The sequence below is a fragment of the Ammospiza nelsoni genome, chromosome 9, assembly GCF_027579445.1.
Source record: "Ammospiza nelsoni isolate bAmmNel1 chromosome 9, bAmmNel1.pri, whole genome shotgun sequence".
Classification (NCBI taxonomy): Eukaryota; Metazoa; Chordata; class Aves; order Passeriformes; family Passerellidae; genus Ammospiza; species Ammospiza nelsoni.
The window spans coordinates 35,141,526-35,156,644 of record NC_080641.1 but is presented as its reverse complement, the minus strand read 5'-3'; the positions used below and the strand labels follow the sequence as shown (position 1 = coordinate 35,156,644).

At 53.8% G+C, this 15,119-nt stretch overlaps 1 protein-coding gene across 1 annotated transcript in view; it reads right to left on the bottom strand.

Moving 5' to 3' along the window:
• The window catches only part of SGIP1 (SH3GL interacting endocytic adaptor 1), a 53,090-nt gene extending 46,395 nt beyond the window's left edge, over positions 1-6,695 (bottom strand). Inside the window, exon 1 of the mRNA XM_059478355.1 lies at positions 6,496-6,695. Coding sequence (XP_059334338.1) covers positions 6,496-6,505 — 10 coding nt within the window. The 5' untranslated portion in view covers positions 6,506-6,695. The remainder of the gene's footprint in view (positions 1-6,495) is intronic.
• Positions 6,696-15,119: the final 8,424 nt, after the last annotated feature.

Here is a 15,119-nt window from a genome sequence, read left to right as displayed (position 1 = left end):
TAAAATTAAAAGGGGGGGAAAAATATAAAATTAAAAGGGGGGGAAATATAAAATTAAAAGGGGGGGAAAATATAAAATTAAAAGGGGGGGGAAATATAAAATTAAAAGGGGGGGGAAATATGAAATTAAAAGCGGGGAAAAATATAAAATTAAAAGGGGGGGAAATATAAAATTAAAAGGGGGGGGAAAATATAACATTAAAAGGGGGGAAAAATATAAAATTAAAAGGGAGGAAAAAACATAAAATTAAAAGGGGGGAAAATATAAAATTAAAAGGGAGGAAAAAACAAAATTAAAAGGGGGGGGAAATATAACATTAAAAGGGGGGGAAAATATAAAATTAAAAGGGGGGGAAAATATAAAATTAAAAGGGGGGGAAAATATAAAATTAAAAGGGGGGGAAAACATAAAATTAAAAGGGGGGGAAATATAAAATTAAAAGGGGGGGAAATATAAAATTAAAAGGGGGGGAAATATAAAATTAAAAGGGGGGGGAAAATATAACATTAAAAGGGGGGGAAAATATAAAATTAAAAGGGGGGGAAAATATAAAATTAAAAGGGGGGGAAAATATAAAATTAAAAGGGGGGGAAAATATAAAATTAAAAGGGGGGGAAAATATAAAATTAAAAGGGGGGGAAAATATAAAATTAAAAGGGGGGGAAATTAAATTAAAAGGGGGCAAAAATTAAATTAAAATGGGGGAAAATGAAATTTAAATGGGGAAAAAAATTAAATTAAAATGAGAAAAAAATTAAATTTAAATGGGGAAAAAATTAAATTAAAACCCCAACACCAAAAACTGATTTAAAAATCCAAACTAAATGAATTTTGGAGGGTTTCAGCAGCAGAGGCCAGCAGCTGGAAGCACTTGCAGCCCCTTTCATTCCCTCAGCAGAGCAGAGAGCCTTGGGCAGTGCCCAGGAAGAGCGGCTGCGGCTCTGGGGCTCTGCTGCAGACAAAGGCCGAGCTCTCAATGGCTGGCACAGCCAACAGGGCCACACTTGTGCTCCTGGCAAAGGCTCCTGCCCCAAAAATCCACCTGCACAACCTCCGGGCCTTGGGGCTCTGGGGTTTGTACTCCCGAACATCAGGGGAAAGGGAAAAAAGAGAAAAATCACATGGATGGGCTGCTATTAAAGAAATGAGTTTGAAAATTGGCTAGTAGGGAAAATGGGAAACTTATATGAGAAAAGAAATATATATATATATATAATGGGAACATTTATTTATATATATATATATAGGGAAAAATCTCATATTTATATATACATAGGGGAAAATTTCATATTTATATATGCATAGAGGAAAATTTCATATATACATATATAGGGAAGCATTTTTATGTATATGGGAAAAAATTTTATATGTATAGGGGGAAAATCATATATATATGGGATGAATTTATATAAATATATGGGAATTTTTTAATATATATGGGGAAAAAATCATATATATATAGGATGAATTTATATATATATATGGGAATTTTTAAAATATATATATGGGAATTTTTTTTATATATATATGGGAATTTTTTTATATATATGTATGGGAAATTTTTTATATATATGTATGGGAATTTTTTATATATATGTATGGGAATTTTTTTATATATATGTATGGGAAAATTTTTATATACATATGGAAAAAATTTTTATATATGTATGGGAATTTTTTATATATATGTGTATGGGGAAATTTGTATGTATGTATAGGAAATTTTTGTATATATATAGGGGAAAACTTTATATATATATATACAGGAAATTTTTATATATATATATATATATACGGGAAATTTTTACATATATATATATGGGAATTTTTTTAATATATATATGTATGGGAATTTTTTTATATGGGAAAAGAATATATAGATATATATGGGAAGGAGGCAGAATTGCCAGTCCCTCCCGTGCCGAGGCAGATGGATCCTTCCTGACAGCTCTGGAGCCTCCCAACACTTCCAGGTCACTGCTCTGGGGAGGAGCTCTGCATTCCCCTCCTCCCCAGCTTTTCCTTCTTATTCCTCCTCTCCAATCCCAGAACTGCCACCAACCCTGCATAAATCCCATTTTCCTTCATGGTCTCCTCTCCAATCCCAATATTGGATTGGGATTCCTGCCACAAACTCTGGGTTAATCCCATTTTCCTTCGTGCTCCTCCTCTCCCAAAACTGGGTCAGGATCCCAGCCACAAATTCTGGATAAATCCCATTTTCCTTCACGTTCCTCCTCTCCAATCCCAAAACTGGGTCAGGATCCCAGCCACAAACTCTGGGTAAATCCCATTTTTCACTTCCAACAGCTCTTGGGGCTCAGCATCAACATTTAGGGCAGGATTTCCCCCAAATCCACGTTTTTAAGGGATAAAACCCCACCCTGGGGAGGTCCAAGGTGAGCAGCCCTGACCTCACCTGGAATTTTCTCTCCTGCAGTCCCTGGAACAGGAATGGGGCTGGTGAATCACACAGGAAATTCCTGCCTTGCCAGGAAATCCCGAATTCCTGCGTTTGGGCACCAGCTCCAGATGCCCAAGGGCTCATTTTAAACTGGGCTCACCCCAAGGAGGAGTTCTGCCTTTTTTTTTTTTAGGTTTTGCCATGTTTCTTTTCCCAGGTTTTGCCTCTTCTGTTGTTGCTGTTGTTTTGGGGTTTTTTGTTTGTTTTTGAACCCAAACCCAAGAGCTCCAGAGCTTTCTCCCACTTCTCTTCCAAGCTTTTCATTTCCAAGGCCTCATTCCCACAAAATTCCTCCTTGCCAGCTCAAACCCACCTGGATCAGCCCCCAAAAAATCCCAAAATTCTCCATGGACATCTCTGGCCTTGAGCACGGTGGATTTATGATCAAACTCCAGAAAATCCCAGCTCTCCTGACTTGGCGCTCTGGGCATTTTCTGGGATGGTTTTCCATCCATGCCTGAATTCGTGATATTTCCATCAAACCTGCTGGTGGCTTCCTCAAATCCAAACCCCAAATTTGCCTCCTTAAATCCAAATCCCTCCAGTTTTGCCTCCTCAAAATCCAAAACCCCCAGATTTTCCCAGATAATTTCCTTGCTGAATCCTGCAGACAACCATGAGCTCATTCAAACAAAACTTACTGAAACCAGACCACCCAAAAATAAAATAAAGTCAATTTTCAACCAACAAAAAGGATTTTTGGGATGTGCCATTGATGCCTCTGGGCCCAGCAATCCAAGAATGGAGACCACCAGGGCCAAAAGATGATTCCAGAAGGATTTTCCCAGTTTGGATGTGACCAGAGGATCCCAGACTGGTTTGGGTTGGGAGGGACCTTAAATCCCATCTCACCCCACCCCTGCCATGGCTGGGACACCTTCCACTGACAGGACATTCCCATGGAAATTCCCCGATGACCAAACTCTCCAGATTCTAAGGAATTCCCACTCTGGGGTCTGGAGGAGCACAGGGAGCACCCAGGGAAAGCAGGGATGAGCTTCTCCAAAGGAACCACATCTGCTCCCATCTCCCCAACATTTGAGCTCCTCCCTGAGCAGCCATTCCCAAATTCCCAAAGCCTCCCAAGGCCCTGGAGATGCAGCAGAGCATCCCCAAGGAGTCAGACCTGTTCCATGCCCAGATGTTCACCTCTGCACAGGGAGCTTCTGAGTGTTCCTCAATCCCAGGGAACATCCAAATCCTGCTCCTTCCTCAATCCCAGAGAACAACCAAACCCTGCTCCTTCCTCAATCCCAGGGAACATCCAAACCCTGCTCCTTCCTCAATCCCAGAGAACAACCAAACCCTGCTCCTTCCTCAATCCCAGGGAACATCCAAACCCTGCTCATTCCTCAATCCCAGAGAACAACCAAACCCTGCTCCTTCCTCAATCCCGGGGAACAACCAAATCCTGGTCCTTCCTCAATCCCAGGGAACAACCAAACCCTGCTCCTTCCTCAATCCCAGAGAACAACCAAACCCTGCTCCTTCCTCAATCCCAGAGAACAACCAAACCCTGCTCCTTCCTCAATCCCAGAGAACATCCAAACCCTGCTCATTCCTCAATCCCAGAGAACAACCAAACCCTGCTCATTCCTCAATCCCAGAGAACATCCAAACCCTGCTCATTCCTCAATCCCAGGGAACATCCAAACCCTGCTCCTTCCTCAATCCCAGAGAACATCCAAACCCTGCTCATTCCTCATGTGGTCGGATCTCCAGGGGGTTTTATCCCCATCCCAACCCTGCTGAGTGAAGCCAAGCAGAGCAAATCCATGGAATGTTCCTGCCCCTCCATGGAGGTGGAGGAATTTCCATTCCTGGAGACACCTGTGACACCTTCAGTGTCCTCCAGCAAGGATTGGGGTCTGGGAAAAAAAAATCTTTTTTTCTTGGTTTTTTTTTTTTAGGTATCATTGGGATTTTTAGACACAAAAAAGAAACATTTTTGTCCCATCTCCCAGAAGAATGACAAAATATTCCACATATTAAGCACAACCTCCATAGCCAGCCAAAACTGCTCATCCTGCGCCATTCCCAACCAGGGGAATTCTCTTTTTCCCAAGGAAAAGGATCCAAAGAGAATCCGTGAGCCAGGCCCCTCCTGCTGGCCATGGGTGGCCTCAGGCCCTGGGCCCACCACTCCAGCAGGAAAAAGTATTTAAATAATTAATTACAATGATAATTAAACCCCTTTAAGGTGCTCCCTGCGAGGAATTCTCGGTGTTTTGCTCAGGTTTAAAAGTTTCAGCTCCAGTTAAGCCAAGCTTGTTAAAACCATTGAATTTATTGTGTTAATATTAAATAAACCACCCCTGCAATGGACCAGGGGGATCTTGGGTTGGAGTTCCACTCTCCCACAAACCCAACCAATTTCCAACTATTTCAAAACTCAAAAAATCCCCAGGAATTATTTCTAATTTTCCAACTTCTGTTCCAGGTTTGCATCCACCACTTGGGGAAGGTTTCAAGGTGTTTAATGATTCACTTTTTATGAGTAGTGTTTCATTTTCCCCCGTGCATGACTGGGTCATGGAAGGTGATTCCAGCTCTGCCAGAGCCCAACATCCCAGCCCTGGATCCATCCCCAGCGTGGGGCTGGGCAGTGACCAAAGCTCCTGCCAGGCCAAAACCCTCAAGGAATAAAACCAAACCCCAAAAACCCCAAAACCAAAAACCCCGAATCCCCAAAGAGCCTCAAAACCCCAATTTACTTCCCCCAAGCAGCCTCAAAACAAAATAAATAACCCAAAGCAAGGCCTACAACAAGACAGCTCCAGTTTATCCACATTCATTCATCCGTAAACGTCGGAATTTTGGGAGCAGGCAGGTTTTTAATGGCATTTTCCCTGCCATGACCTGCTCCTGTCGTGGGATGGGTTTGATGTCATGGGCTAAAATTAAAACCTCTTTTGCTTGTGACTCTCATCAGCACCAGGGAGAGCAGGGAAGGCTTTTCCTGGGATCTAAAGGACCCCAAAACTCATTTCCCTCACACCAAACCCAGGAGAGGCGGCTCCATGTGCCCACACGGCCGCGACAATTCCCCAGTTGCCCAGGCCAGGGGAGCATCCTAAACCCACAGAAATCCCCTGCATCCCGGGGCCTCTCCAGGGGAATTTGGGCAGGGGGCAGCCCCAGATTTGGGGGATACTCCAGGAATCAATTCCCCAATTTCTGCCTGTCATTCCAGGGAGCTCCTGGGCTGGAAGAGGCTCCAGCAAACCAGGCCCTGCTGCTGCCACCAACGGGCCAGAAATCCCCTAAAATCCAACAAATTCTGCTCTTGCTGGCCCTGGAGCATCCGTTCTGCTAAAATACAATTAAACCCAAGACATCCTCTCCCTGCATCCTGCTCCAGAAGGAATTAAAATGATAAATAATAAAGGAGAGCTTTACATACGGCCGAGACAGACGACAGAGGATGAAATTCCTGTCATGCCCAGAGGCTTTTCCCACACAGGATCAGACACAGCTCCCTGAAGCATCCTGAGCCTGCAGCCCGTATTTCCTCCTTATCCCCCTTTTTATGCCGAAATCCCCAATCCAGCCTCTCCTCCTCCTTCCCCCAACCCGCATCTCCACGGCTCGGCAAGGAAAACCCATCGGCAGCTGCGATTCCCTGGTTTCCCAAGGAAAGGATGCTCGTCCATCCGGGAAAAACACCGAATATCCAATCCCCGAGCAGCACAGCGGGATAAAATCGGGATTTGGGGACCCGAATCCAGCCGGCTCTGCGCCGGAGGAAGCGGCGGAAAGCCGGGAGGGAATTCGCGCAGCCCGAGCTGCCTACACAGGGCTGGGGATGGAATTGCAAATAACCTGATATTATATCACCGCCCGGCTGAGCCCGAGCGGCCGGGATTAGGGGGAGGGGAGGCTCCGATCGCGTTATTATTGTCATTATTGCCATTATCGGCGCTATCGTTCCGTTCGGGAAAGGCTGGAGCCCCCCGGGCACGGCTCGGTGCCTCCCCCCCCGCCGGAGAACGCGCCCGGCTCATCGCATCGCATCGCATCGCATCACCTACCTTCCATCATGGTGGCAGAATTGCATTCCTCAATTTCCGAGGAGCCTGGAAAAACGCAGGAGAGTGCGGGTCCCGCTCAGCAGCGCCCGGCCCGGCGCGGGGAGCGCGAGGAGGAGGATGAGGAGGATGAGGAGGAAGGAGCGCCGGGGCTAGGGGCAGGCCATGGATGCTGCTGCGCCGGTATCACCTCCAGGCTGAGCGCGGAGGATGCTCGCAGCGAGGGAGGGAGGACGAGGCGGGCTCGCCGCCTCCCGCCCCGCACTGCTCACATGCGCGCTCGCTCCGACACACCCCCGGCAGCGCTCCAACCTATTTCCCAGATTTTTCTCCTTTTTCGCCCCCCTTTCCCACCCTCCCCAGCGCCGTTTTCCCCAAAAGCAGAGCCCCTGCCCGCACCTCGTGACGCACTTCCCCTCCCTAATCCTATTGCGGGTTAATTCCTGTCAGATTAGAGGCGCGATGGGCGAAGGGAGAAGGCAGAAGGGATGGATCCCGGGGACAAACCCATCCCTGGCGCCGCGGGGCAGCGCTCAGCCCGGCAGGAGGATGCGTGCGGGGGAAATTCCTCCCGACAGCTTCCAGCAGCGCCCCGGGATTCATCCCGCATGAGGGGAGAGCGGAGCGGGGAACAAAAGGGGCCGGGGAGGCGCCGCGATGCCGTCCTACCCTGTGTCCCCCGCGGTGCCACCCCTGCTCTGTGTCCCCTATAGTGCCACCCTGTCCTGCGTCCCCCACAGTGCCACCCTGCCCTGTGCTCCCCGTGATGTCACCCTGCCCCGTGTCCCCTCACAATGCCACCCTGCCCCGCGTCCCCTCCATAGTGCCACCCCCGGGCCCCTCACCCCTTCCCAATCTGTCACAGGGGCTGGGGAGACTCAGCCTAAATCATTGGGATCCCTGGTTTATCCAAGAAAACGCGGGATTTAGAACCGTCCCTGGCACACCCGGCCGTGCCCGGCTCCCAAAGTCCGGTTATTTTATTTTTCGTGGCAGCAAAGGGGCTCGAACCCCCCCGGGACCCTCATCCCAGAGAGAATCGGGGCTGGACGGGACAGCGGGGACAGCCCGGGCGGGGTCCCCGCCGCTTCCCAGCGCCCGGGGAAAAAAACAAAAAAACCCAGAAAAACCCCAAAACCCAACGGGATGGGCGCCATTGGCGCCCCGAAAAGCCGGGATGGGCACCACTGGCGCCCCTTTGCCCGCGGAGGGGCCGCCGCTGTCCCTCTGTCCCCGCGGGGCTCGGCAGCAGCGGCGGCGCTCTGGGGACAGCCCCGCGTCCCAGGGCGGATTTTCAACGTGACCGCGGAGCGAGCGGGGATGGAAACTCCCCCTGTGCCGCCCGCCCCGCACCAGCGCCCTCAGGATCATCCCCGCGGGCTCGGCAGGGTTTGTCCCCGCTCCAGAGCAATGCCCACACCATTTTGCCTATTGAAAAAGGAAAAAGCTCTTTTTCATTAATAAAAATCTATTTGGTGCCCCATTAAAATAGTAAAAAAATAAAATTAAATAAATAAAATAAAATCTATATTCTCTCCCATTTAAAGAATTAAACCGAAAGCCAAGCAGCTGCAAGGGTCTGGGTAAATCAGGGAGGGAAGAGCAGCTCAGCAGGGTCTGTGCATCCAGCCCAGCCCAGCCGGTGGGAAATGCCCCAGCAGCAGCCACGGGGATGGGATTATTGAGCAGATGGTTCCTGTAATCCCTGCACGGAGCTGCTGTGACCTGCCTGCCCACTGCCAGCCCAGGGACAGCAGCCCAGTGCCCTCGGGAATCGTGGTGCAATCCCGGGCTGGGCACAGCCCAGGAATGCTGCCCCACTGTCCCAGCCCTCAAACAGCCCAGCAGCCAGGCTGGCACACATGGGAGGGCATCCAAGGGATGGACAGACACCTTCCGTGCCCAAATTCCTCCTGGACACACCCAAGTAACACAAATCCCCCCAAAATCCACAGAGCACAGCCCCAGACTCCCCGTCCCTGGCAGTGTCCACGGCCAGGAGCAATCCCAGGGAAGGTGTCCCTGCCAGGGCTGGGATGGGCTTAGGGCCCTTCCAATCCTGAATTTGGGCATTCCGTGGTGCCACATCCAGGACAGAGCCAGTGCCCCTTCCCACAGCTCCAGAGGGCTGAAATTCCTGAATCCAAGGAGAGCCAGGATTTCCCTGCAAATCCCTCCCAGCCAGGCTGTGGATACAGAAATCCTTTTTACCAAATTTCCCCATTTCAGGCCTGGCTTTGGGCAGCCTCCCCATCACCCTGGGAATCCTTGGGCTGCTCCAGCTTTCCCTGGATCCATGGGAGAGCTCAGCCTTGTGAGACCCCTCCTGCCACGGGGCCTGACCAAAACTGTGCCCAAAATTCACCCAAAACTGCTCCTGGAACGGGCTCTTCCCAAAAATCAGGCGGCACAGGAGAGCCTGGAGCATTCCCTGTCCCCGGGGGTGCAGCTGCCATCAAACCCCTCTGTCCAAGACAAACCTGATATTCCCAAATATTGGAATTCACCTTCCCAAGGCCCCCCAGCCCCGCTGAGCTGCCCCAGGGACAATCCCCATGAAAAGCCCTGGAAATCTCCAGCAGCTCCCGGAGGAGAGGCGTGAGGAGCTGCCGGCAACAGATGAAGCCAAGGGCCTGAAGATTAAAAAAAAAAAAAAAAACAACCAAATAAGAAGAGCGGCAGCAAATGAGTCACGGCGAGCAGGGAGAGCAGGGAGAGCAGGGAGAGCACGAGCATCGCTCATCGCTCATCGGGCAGAGTCAGAGTCAGCGTCAGCCGCGGCTCCATGTGACAGCAGCGCCCCGGGAGCCGCCGGGGCCCGCGCAGCGCCCGGATTTGCTGCTAAATCAAACCCCAATCCTCGGCCCGGCCCGGCGAATCCCGGCATTAGCGGCAGCCAGGGATGCGGCATCGCCCCTCAGCATGGGCCGGGATTGAACCGGGATTGAACCGGGATTGAACCGGGATTGAGCCCGGAGCTGTGGGATTGGAGCTCCCGGCGAGTTCAGCCTTTGCCTCTTCCCTGTAAAACCGGGGTACAGCGGACACGGGCAGGGACACCTCCCACTGTCCCAGGCTGCTCCAGCCTGCACTCGGGCACTGCAGGGATCCAGGGGCAGCCACAGCTGCTCTGGGCACCTGTGCCAGGGTCTCACCATCCCCACAGCCAAAATTCCTGCCCAATATCCATCTAAATCTACCAATCTTCATCTTAAATCCATTCCCTGTGTCCTGTCCCTCCAGGCCTTGTCCCCAGTCCCTCTCCAGCTCTCCCAGAGCCCCTTTGGGCCCTGAGCTCTCCCTGGAGCCAATTTCCAAGATTTTTTCCTCAAAGGGTCTCCGTATCAGGGAAGGAGGCTGCGAGAGGGGAGAACCCCCAGGAGCAGCTGAACCCAACCCTCCATGAGCTCAGGAGGGCACAGAGGGGATCGATCCACGCCCCAGCTCCTGAAAACCCAATGGCACCACCGAGACCCCCAGGTGCCTCTCCCTGCACCCCAAACGCTCCTGGGGCAGCCCCAGCTCACGCTGTGGGCAACCAAAGCATTGCATGGGCATCCAGAGTGTCCCGGCAGGAGCAGGGCTGGAGAATCCATGGGAACAGGCCCCAGCTCATGCCAGGGCTGGAGAATCCATGGGAGCAGCCCCTGCCAGGGCAAGGGAATCCATGGGAGCAGCCCCTGCCAGCCCCCAGCTCATGCCAGGGCTGCCCAGGGCGGCTGCTGCTCCCAGCTCAGCCCTTTCCTTCCATGAACCCTCGGTTTTCCTGAGCACAGAGAGCCACAGAGCCATTCCCATGCTGGGAGCTGCTCCCAGGAGGACTCAGGGATGTGGGAATGAGCCCCCAGCCCAGGGACAGCAGGGAGAGGGGGAGAGCTGGATGGGGCTGGAGAACAACGCTGGGAAAAGGAAATTCCTGATGGATGCACCCACTGGATTCCTGCTCCCATCCCCCCCACTCACCAGCAGCCCCCAAACCCGCAAAGGAACGCCCCTGCACGCCCCAAGGGATCCCACCTCGCTCTGCTCCTGCTCTTCCTGCCCAGCTCCAGGACCTCCCCGCCCTCGGCCCTGATAACCGGGGCTGATCGGGGCAATCAGCACCGCCCCAGGGGCACCAGCTGCGGCTGCTCCACGACGCTGATCATGGATTCATCCTTGTTTTGGGGGGCAAAAAAGGCATTCAGGAGCGCTGGCAAGGCCTCATGCAGGCCTGGGGGCTGCAGCCAGCACCCCCATGTCACACCAGGTACCTCACCCGAAATGTTACTGAGCACACTGGGGTTTGGTCCCTGATCAGCCTGGAATGTGCTTTGGGATGGGGATGGATCATCCCCCTGCGCCCCAGGATCAGAGCTGCAGGAGTTGATCCATCAGTAAAATTTCACAGCTGTGTATAAACCCCAGAGAAACAAATTCTGCCCTAATATAATATTAAAACATAATCCAGAGCTTCAGAAATGCCAGTGGGGTCTTTCATTAGATTAAAATTTAAGGTGTTTTTGGGTATCATCCTGATCCCCTTTGGGCCTGTCTGCTTGGCCCACGGCTAATAAAAAACGTTGAATTCTTAAAATTAACTTATTCACAGAAAAGAAACGGGATGGGGAGGGGGCAGAGATGGGGGGCGGTGCTGGGGAACGTCGGGGGCAGCAAAGGCAGAGGCAGCCCTGGGGCGTCCGCATCCACCTGTAAGGGGATCCAGCTGTGCGGGGATCCAGCTGTGCGGGATTCCAGCTGTGCAGGGATCCAGATGTGCAGGGACCCAGTTGTACTGGGATCCAGCTGTGCGGGGATCCAGCTGTGCAGGGACCCAGTTGTACTGGGATTCAGCTGTGCGGGATTCCAGCTGTGCAGGGATCCAGATGTGCAGGGACCCAGCTGTGCAGGGACCCAGTTGTACTGGGATCCAGCTGTGCGGGGATCCAGCTGTGCAGGGATCCAGATGTGCAGGGATCCAGATGTGCAGGGACCCAGTTGTGCTGGGATCCAGCTGTGCGGGATTCCAGCTGTGCAGGATTCCAGCTGTGCAGGGATCCAGATGTGCAGGGACCCAGTTGTGCGGGGATCCAGCTGTGCGGGGATCCAGCTGCGCCAGTTCCAGCTGTGCCGCCCGCGCTGTGCGAGCCCCGCAGGGCCCGTCCCGGCCCCGTCCCCGGAGCGGGCGCTCCCCATTCCCGGGGCTCTGGAGCTGCACTCCCTGCGCAGCGCCCGGGGCTCGGCAGATGGAGCTGTGCAGCTGCGCAGGGCCGGGCCGGACAGATGTGCAGGGACGGACAGATGTGCAGGGCCGGACAGATGTGCAGGGAGGACAGATGTGCAGGGACGGACAGATGTGCCGGCCCCTCGCGCTCCCCCGGTCCTGCCGTCCCCCCGAGCCCACCCCGCACCCGCGGGCAGAGCTCTGCTGTCCCCGTGTCCCCAGCGGTGCCGGACAGAGGTGGGGACAGAGGTGGGGACGGCGCCACTCCAGGGTGGCAGAAATGCCCTCAGCAGAGCGGGCAGTGGGCACCGGGCTCGGGACAGGGAAACCTTGGCAATGGGAATTCTTGGTTTGGGCTCCTCGTGTCACCCCAAAAGGGACACTGGGGAGAGTTCAAACACCCAAACCCATCTCGAGCCCCATCGGCAGGGCCACAACCTGCCTGTCCCCCCTGGCCAGCCCCGTGTCCCCGCAGTGTCCCCATTGCCAGGCTGGCAGCGCCACCTCCCCTCCCTGGGAGCCCCCGGCCTCCTCCAGCCCCGGTGAAATCCGAGCTTTGTGCCTGCCCCGGCTCCTTCCTGTTTGTGACTGCACAAATGTCAGGGGCACTTCCCATTTTCACTTCTCCTTTCTCCCCCGCTGCAGCCCCGGGTGAGCTCCAGGGGCACCCAAAGCCCCTCGGCTGGCAGAGAGCTCCCGGCCCTCTGCAGCTCCTCAGCCTGGGAACGCTCCATCCCAACACAGGGACACCGGGCACAGGAAGATTTGGAATCACTGGGGCTGGAAAAGCCCTGAGGCCACCACTGCCCTGTCCCCAAGTGCCACATCCCCATGGACTTTAAATCCCTGCGGGGATGGGGACCCAGCGCTGCCCTGGGCAGCTGCTCCAATGCCTGACCAGCCTTCCCATGGAGAGATTTTCCCAAATATCCAACCCAAACCTCCCCTGGTGCCACCTGAGAACATTGTGTCCCGTCCCTGGTTCTGGCTCTGTCACACATCACTGGTGAGCCACATCCATCCCCAACTCCCACAGAATGGGGAGAGAAAAGGACATGGAATTCCAGCTGCCCCCCCCCCCCCAGGAGGGCAGGCTGAGCTGGGAAAAAGCAGCAGGACTGGTTTATTATTTTATTTCTGTGCATCACAGTCTCTGTGAACAAGGGTGACCTGGGGGCAGAAGTTTCCTGGCAGTGGCAGGGGCTCTGTGGGACCCTTGTCCCCCCGCCCTGGGAAGGGCTGGATCTGCTCCCACTGCCCATCCCTGGGGTTGATGCCCTGGGTGGGTTTAGGGCTGGTGGAAATCCCCCTGAAATCCCAACTCCACGGCCTCAGTGGGAAGTGATGTCCTTGGGGACAGGGCCAGCTGTCACTCAGGGCTGTGGTGACATCTGTGGTTAATGGTGGCAGCAGGGAGGGGACAGATCCCTGTGCATCCCTGAGCGTCCCTGTCCCGAGCTGGGGTCCCTCACCTTCACCCCACACACACCAGGAGCTGCTGGGAGCCCCTGGAGGTGACCTGGGGACCACCAGGGACAGAGGACAGTCCCACCAGCTCTGCTCCAGAGAGGAGGAAGCGCCACATCCCTGCTCCAGCTTCCCATGCCAAAGGAACCTGTGCCAGTCCAGCTCTGGGTGTGAGGGTGGTGCAGCACTGGAATCCTCATCCCCTGCACTGAGCCTGCCAATGCCCCTGAACTGGGGTTTCCCCCTGCAAACAGAGGGAAAGCAGAAGGGTTCGGGTGGGTTTTGTGCTGTAGCATTTTCTGGCACTGCTGCTCTCTCCTGGCTTCATGTTTTCCCCCCTGAAATGCTGATGCTTTTCCAGCCCCATCATCCCTTTCCCATCCCTTTCCCATCCCTTTCCCATCCCTGCACATCCCCAGGAGCCGTGGGCAGGGCACAGCTGCCACAGCCCAGGGATGTGGGAAGGATGAGTTGGGGTGAAGGGAGGATGGTTTAAATTGAAAGGGGAGAGACTTAGATGGGATGTTGGGAATTAAGAATTGTTCCTGTGAGGGTGGGCAGGCCCTGGCACAGGTGCCCAGAGCAGCTGTGGCTGCCCCTGGATCCCTGGCAGTGCCCAAGGCCAGGCTGGACACCCTGGCACAGTGAGAGGTGTCCCTGCCATGGCAGGGGTGGCACTGGATGGGATTCAAGGTCCTTCCAACACAAACCAGTTCTGGGATTCTGTTAATCCACTGGCAAAGACAAATCACTACTGGCCCTTCGAGGAGTTTCTACCAGGGAATTTTCACCAAAGAGTTTCAGAGGTTCAAACGCTGGGAGAATCCCCCAGGATCCACGGGCTGGGACAGCAGGGGTGTACAGGAGGTGGCCTGGCCCCACGGAGGGAGTGCTGGCAGGGAATGCAGGATGAGATCCACACTCGTTTTCCATGACTGCGCTCAGAGCCAGCGGATCCAGGGAAAGCAGGGGAGCCGCAGGGGACAGGGCCGGTGTCACCCGCTCCCCTGCCCTGGCACAGGATGTTTTTTACTGGAAAGTCGCTTGTTTTGGGTCAGGCCGGGACATGAAAGGGCCGTGGGCCGGGCCAGCGCTTCCTGTCTGCGCTGCCTTCCTGTCGCCTGCGCTGCCACAGAGGAAGGACGAGGCCCCGGCGTGCCAGGGACGGTGCCCGCGGCACCGGGAACGCTCCTGTGCCATCCTGAGGAACGGCTCCGGCAGGGACACTGGGAATGCAGGCCCCGGGGCTGGCCATGGGAGCTTCTGGGCGTTGGCCATGGGGATTCTGGGTTTGGGAGATGGAAATTTTGGGTTTGGGATATGGAAGGGTTCTGGGTTTCAGATTTTGGACGGTCTGGGTTTAGGGCATGGAAGGTTCTGTGTTTGAGACATTGGAGATTCTGTGTTTGGGACATGGGAATTCTGGGTTTGGGATATGGAAGGGTTCTGGGTTTCAGATATTGGAGGTTCTAGGTTTAGGGCATTGGAGGTTCTGGGTTTCAGATGTTGGAGGTTCTGGGTTTCAGCCATGGGGGGATTTTGCATTTTGGCCACAGAAAGGTTCTGAGTTTTGGCTGAGGAGCGTTCTGGGATTGAGCCATGGGAGGTTCTGGGTTTCAGCCACTGGAGGGTTTGGGGTTTTGGCTCCAGGAGGGTTCTGGGTCTCAGCTATGAGAGATTCTGGGGTATGGCCACAGGAGGGTTCTGGGTTTTGGCCAAAGGAAAAGGATTTCAGCTGTGGGAGGTTCTGGATTTCAGCTGTGAAACGTCTTGGATTTTGGGTGTGGGAGGTCTTGGATTTTGGCCAAGGAAGGTTCTGGATTTTAGCCCCAGGAGGGTTCTGGGATTGAGCCATTGAAGGGTTCTGGGTGTGGAGGGTCCCATTTTCTGTCCCCCGAGCAGTGGTGACACGGCCCACGCTGTCTTGGTGACAAAAGCCCCCCAGAGAGCTGCAGGC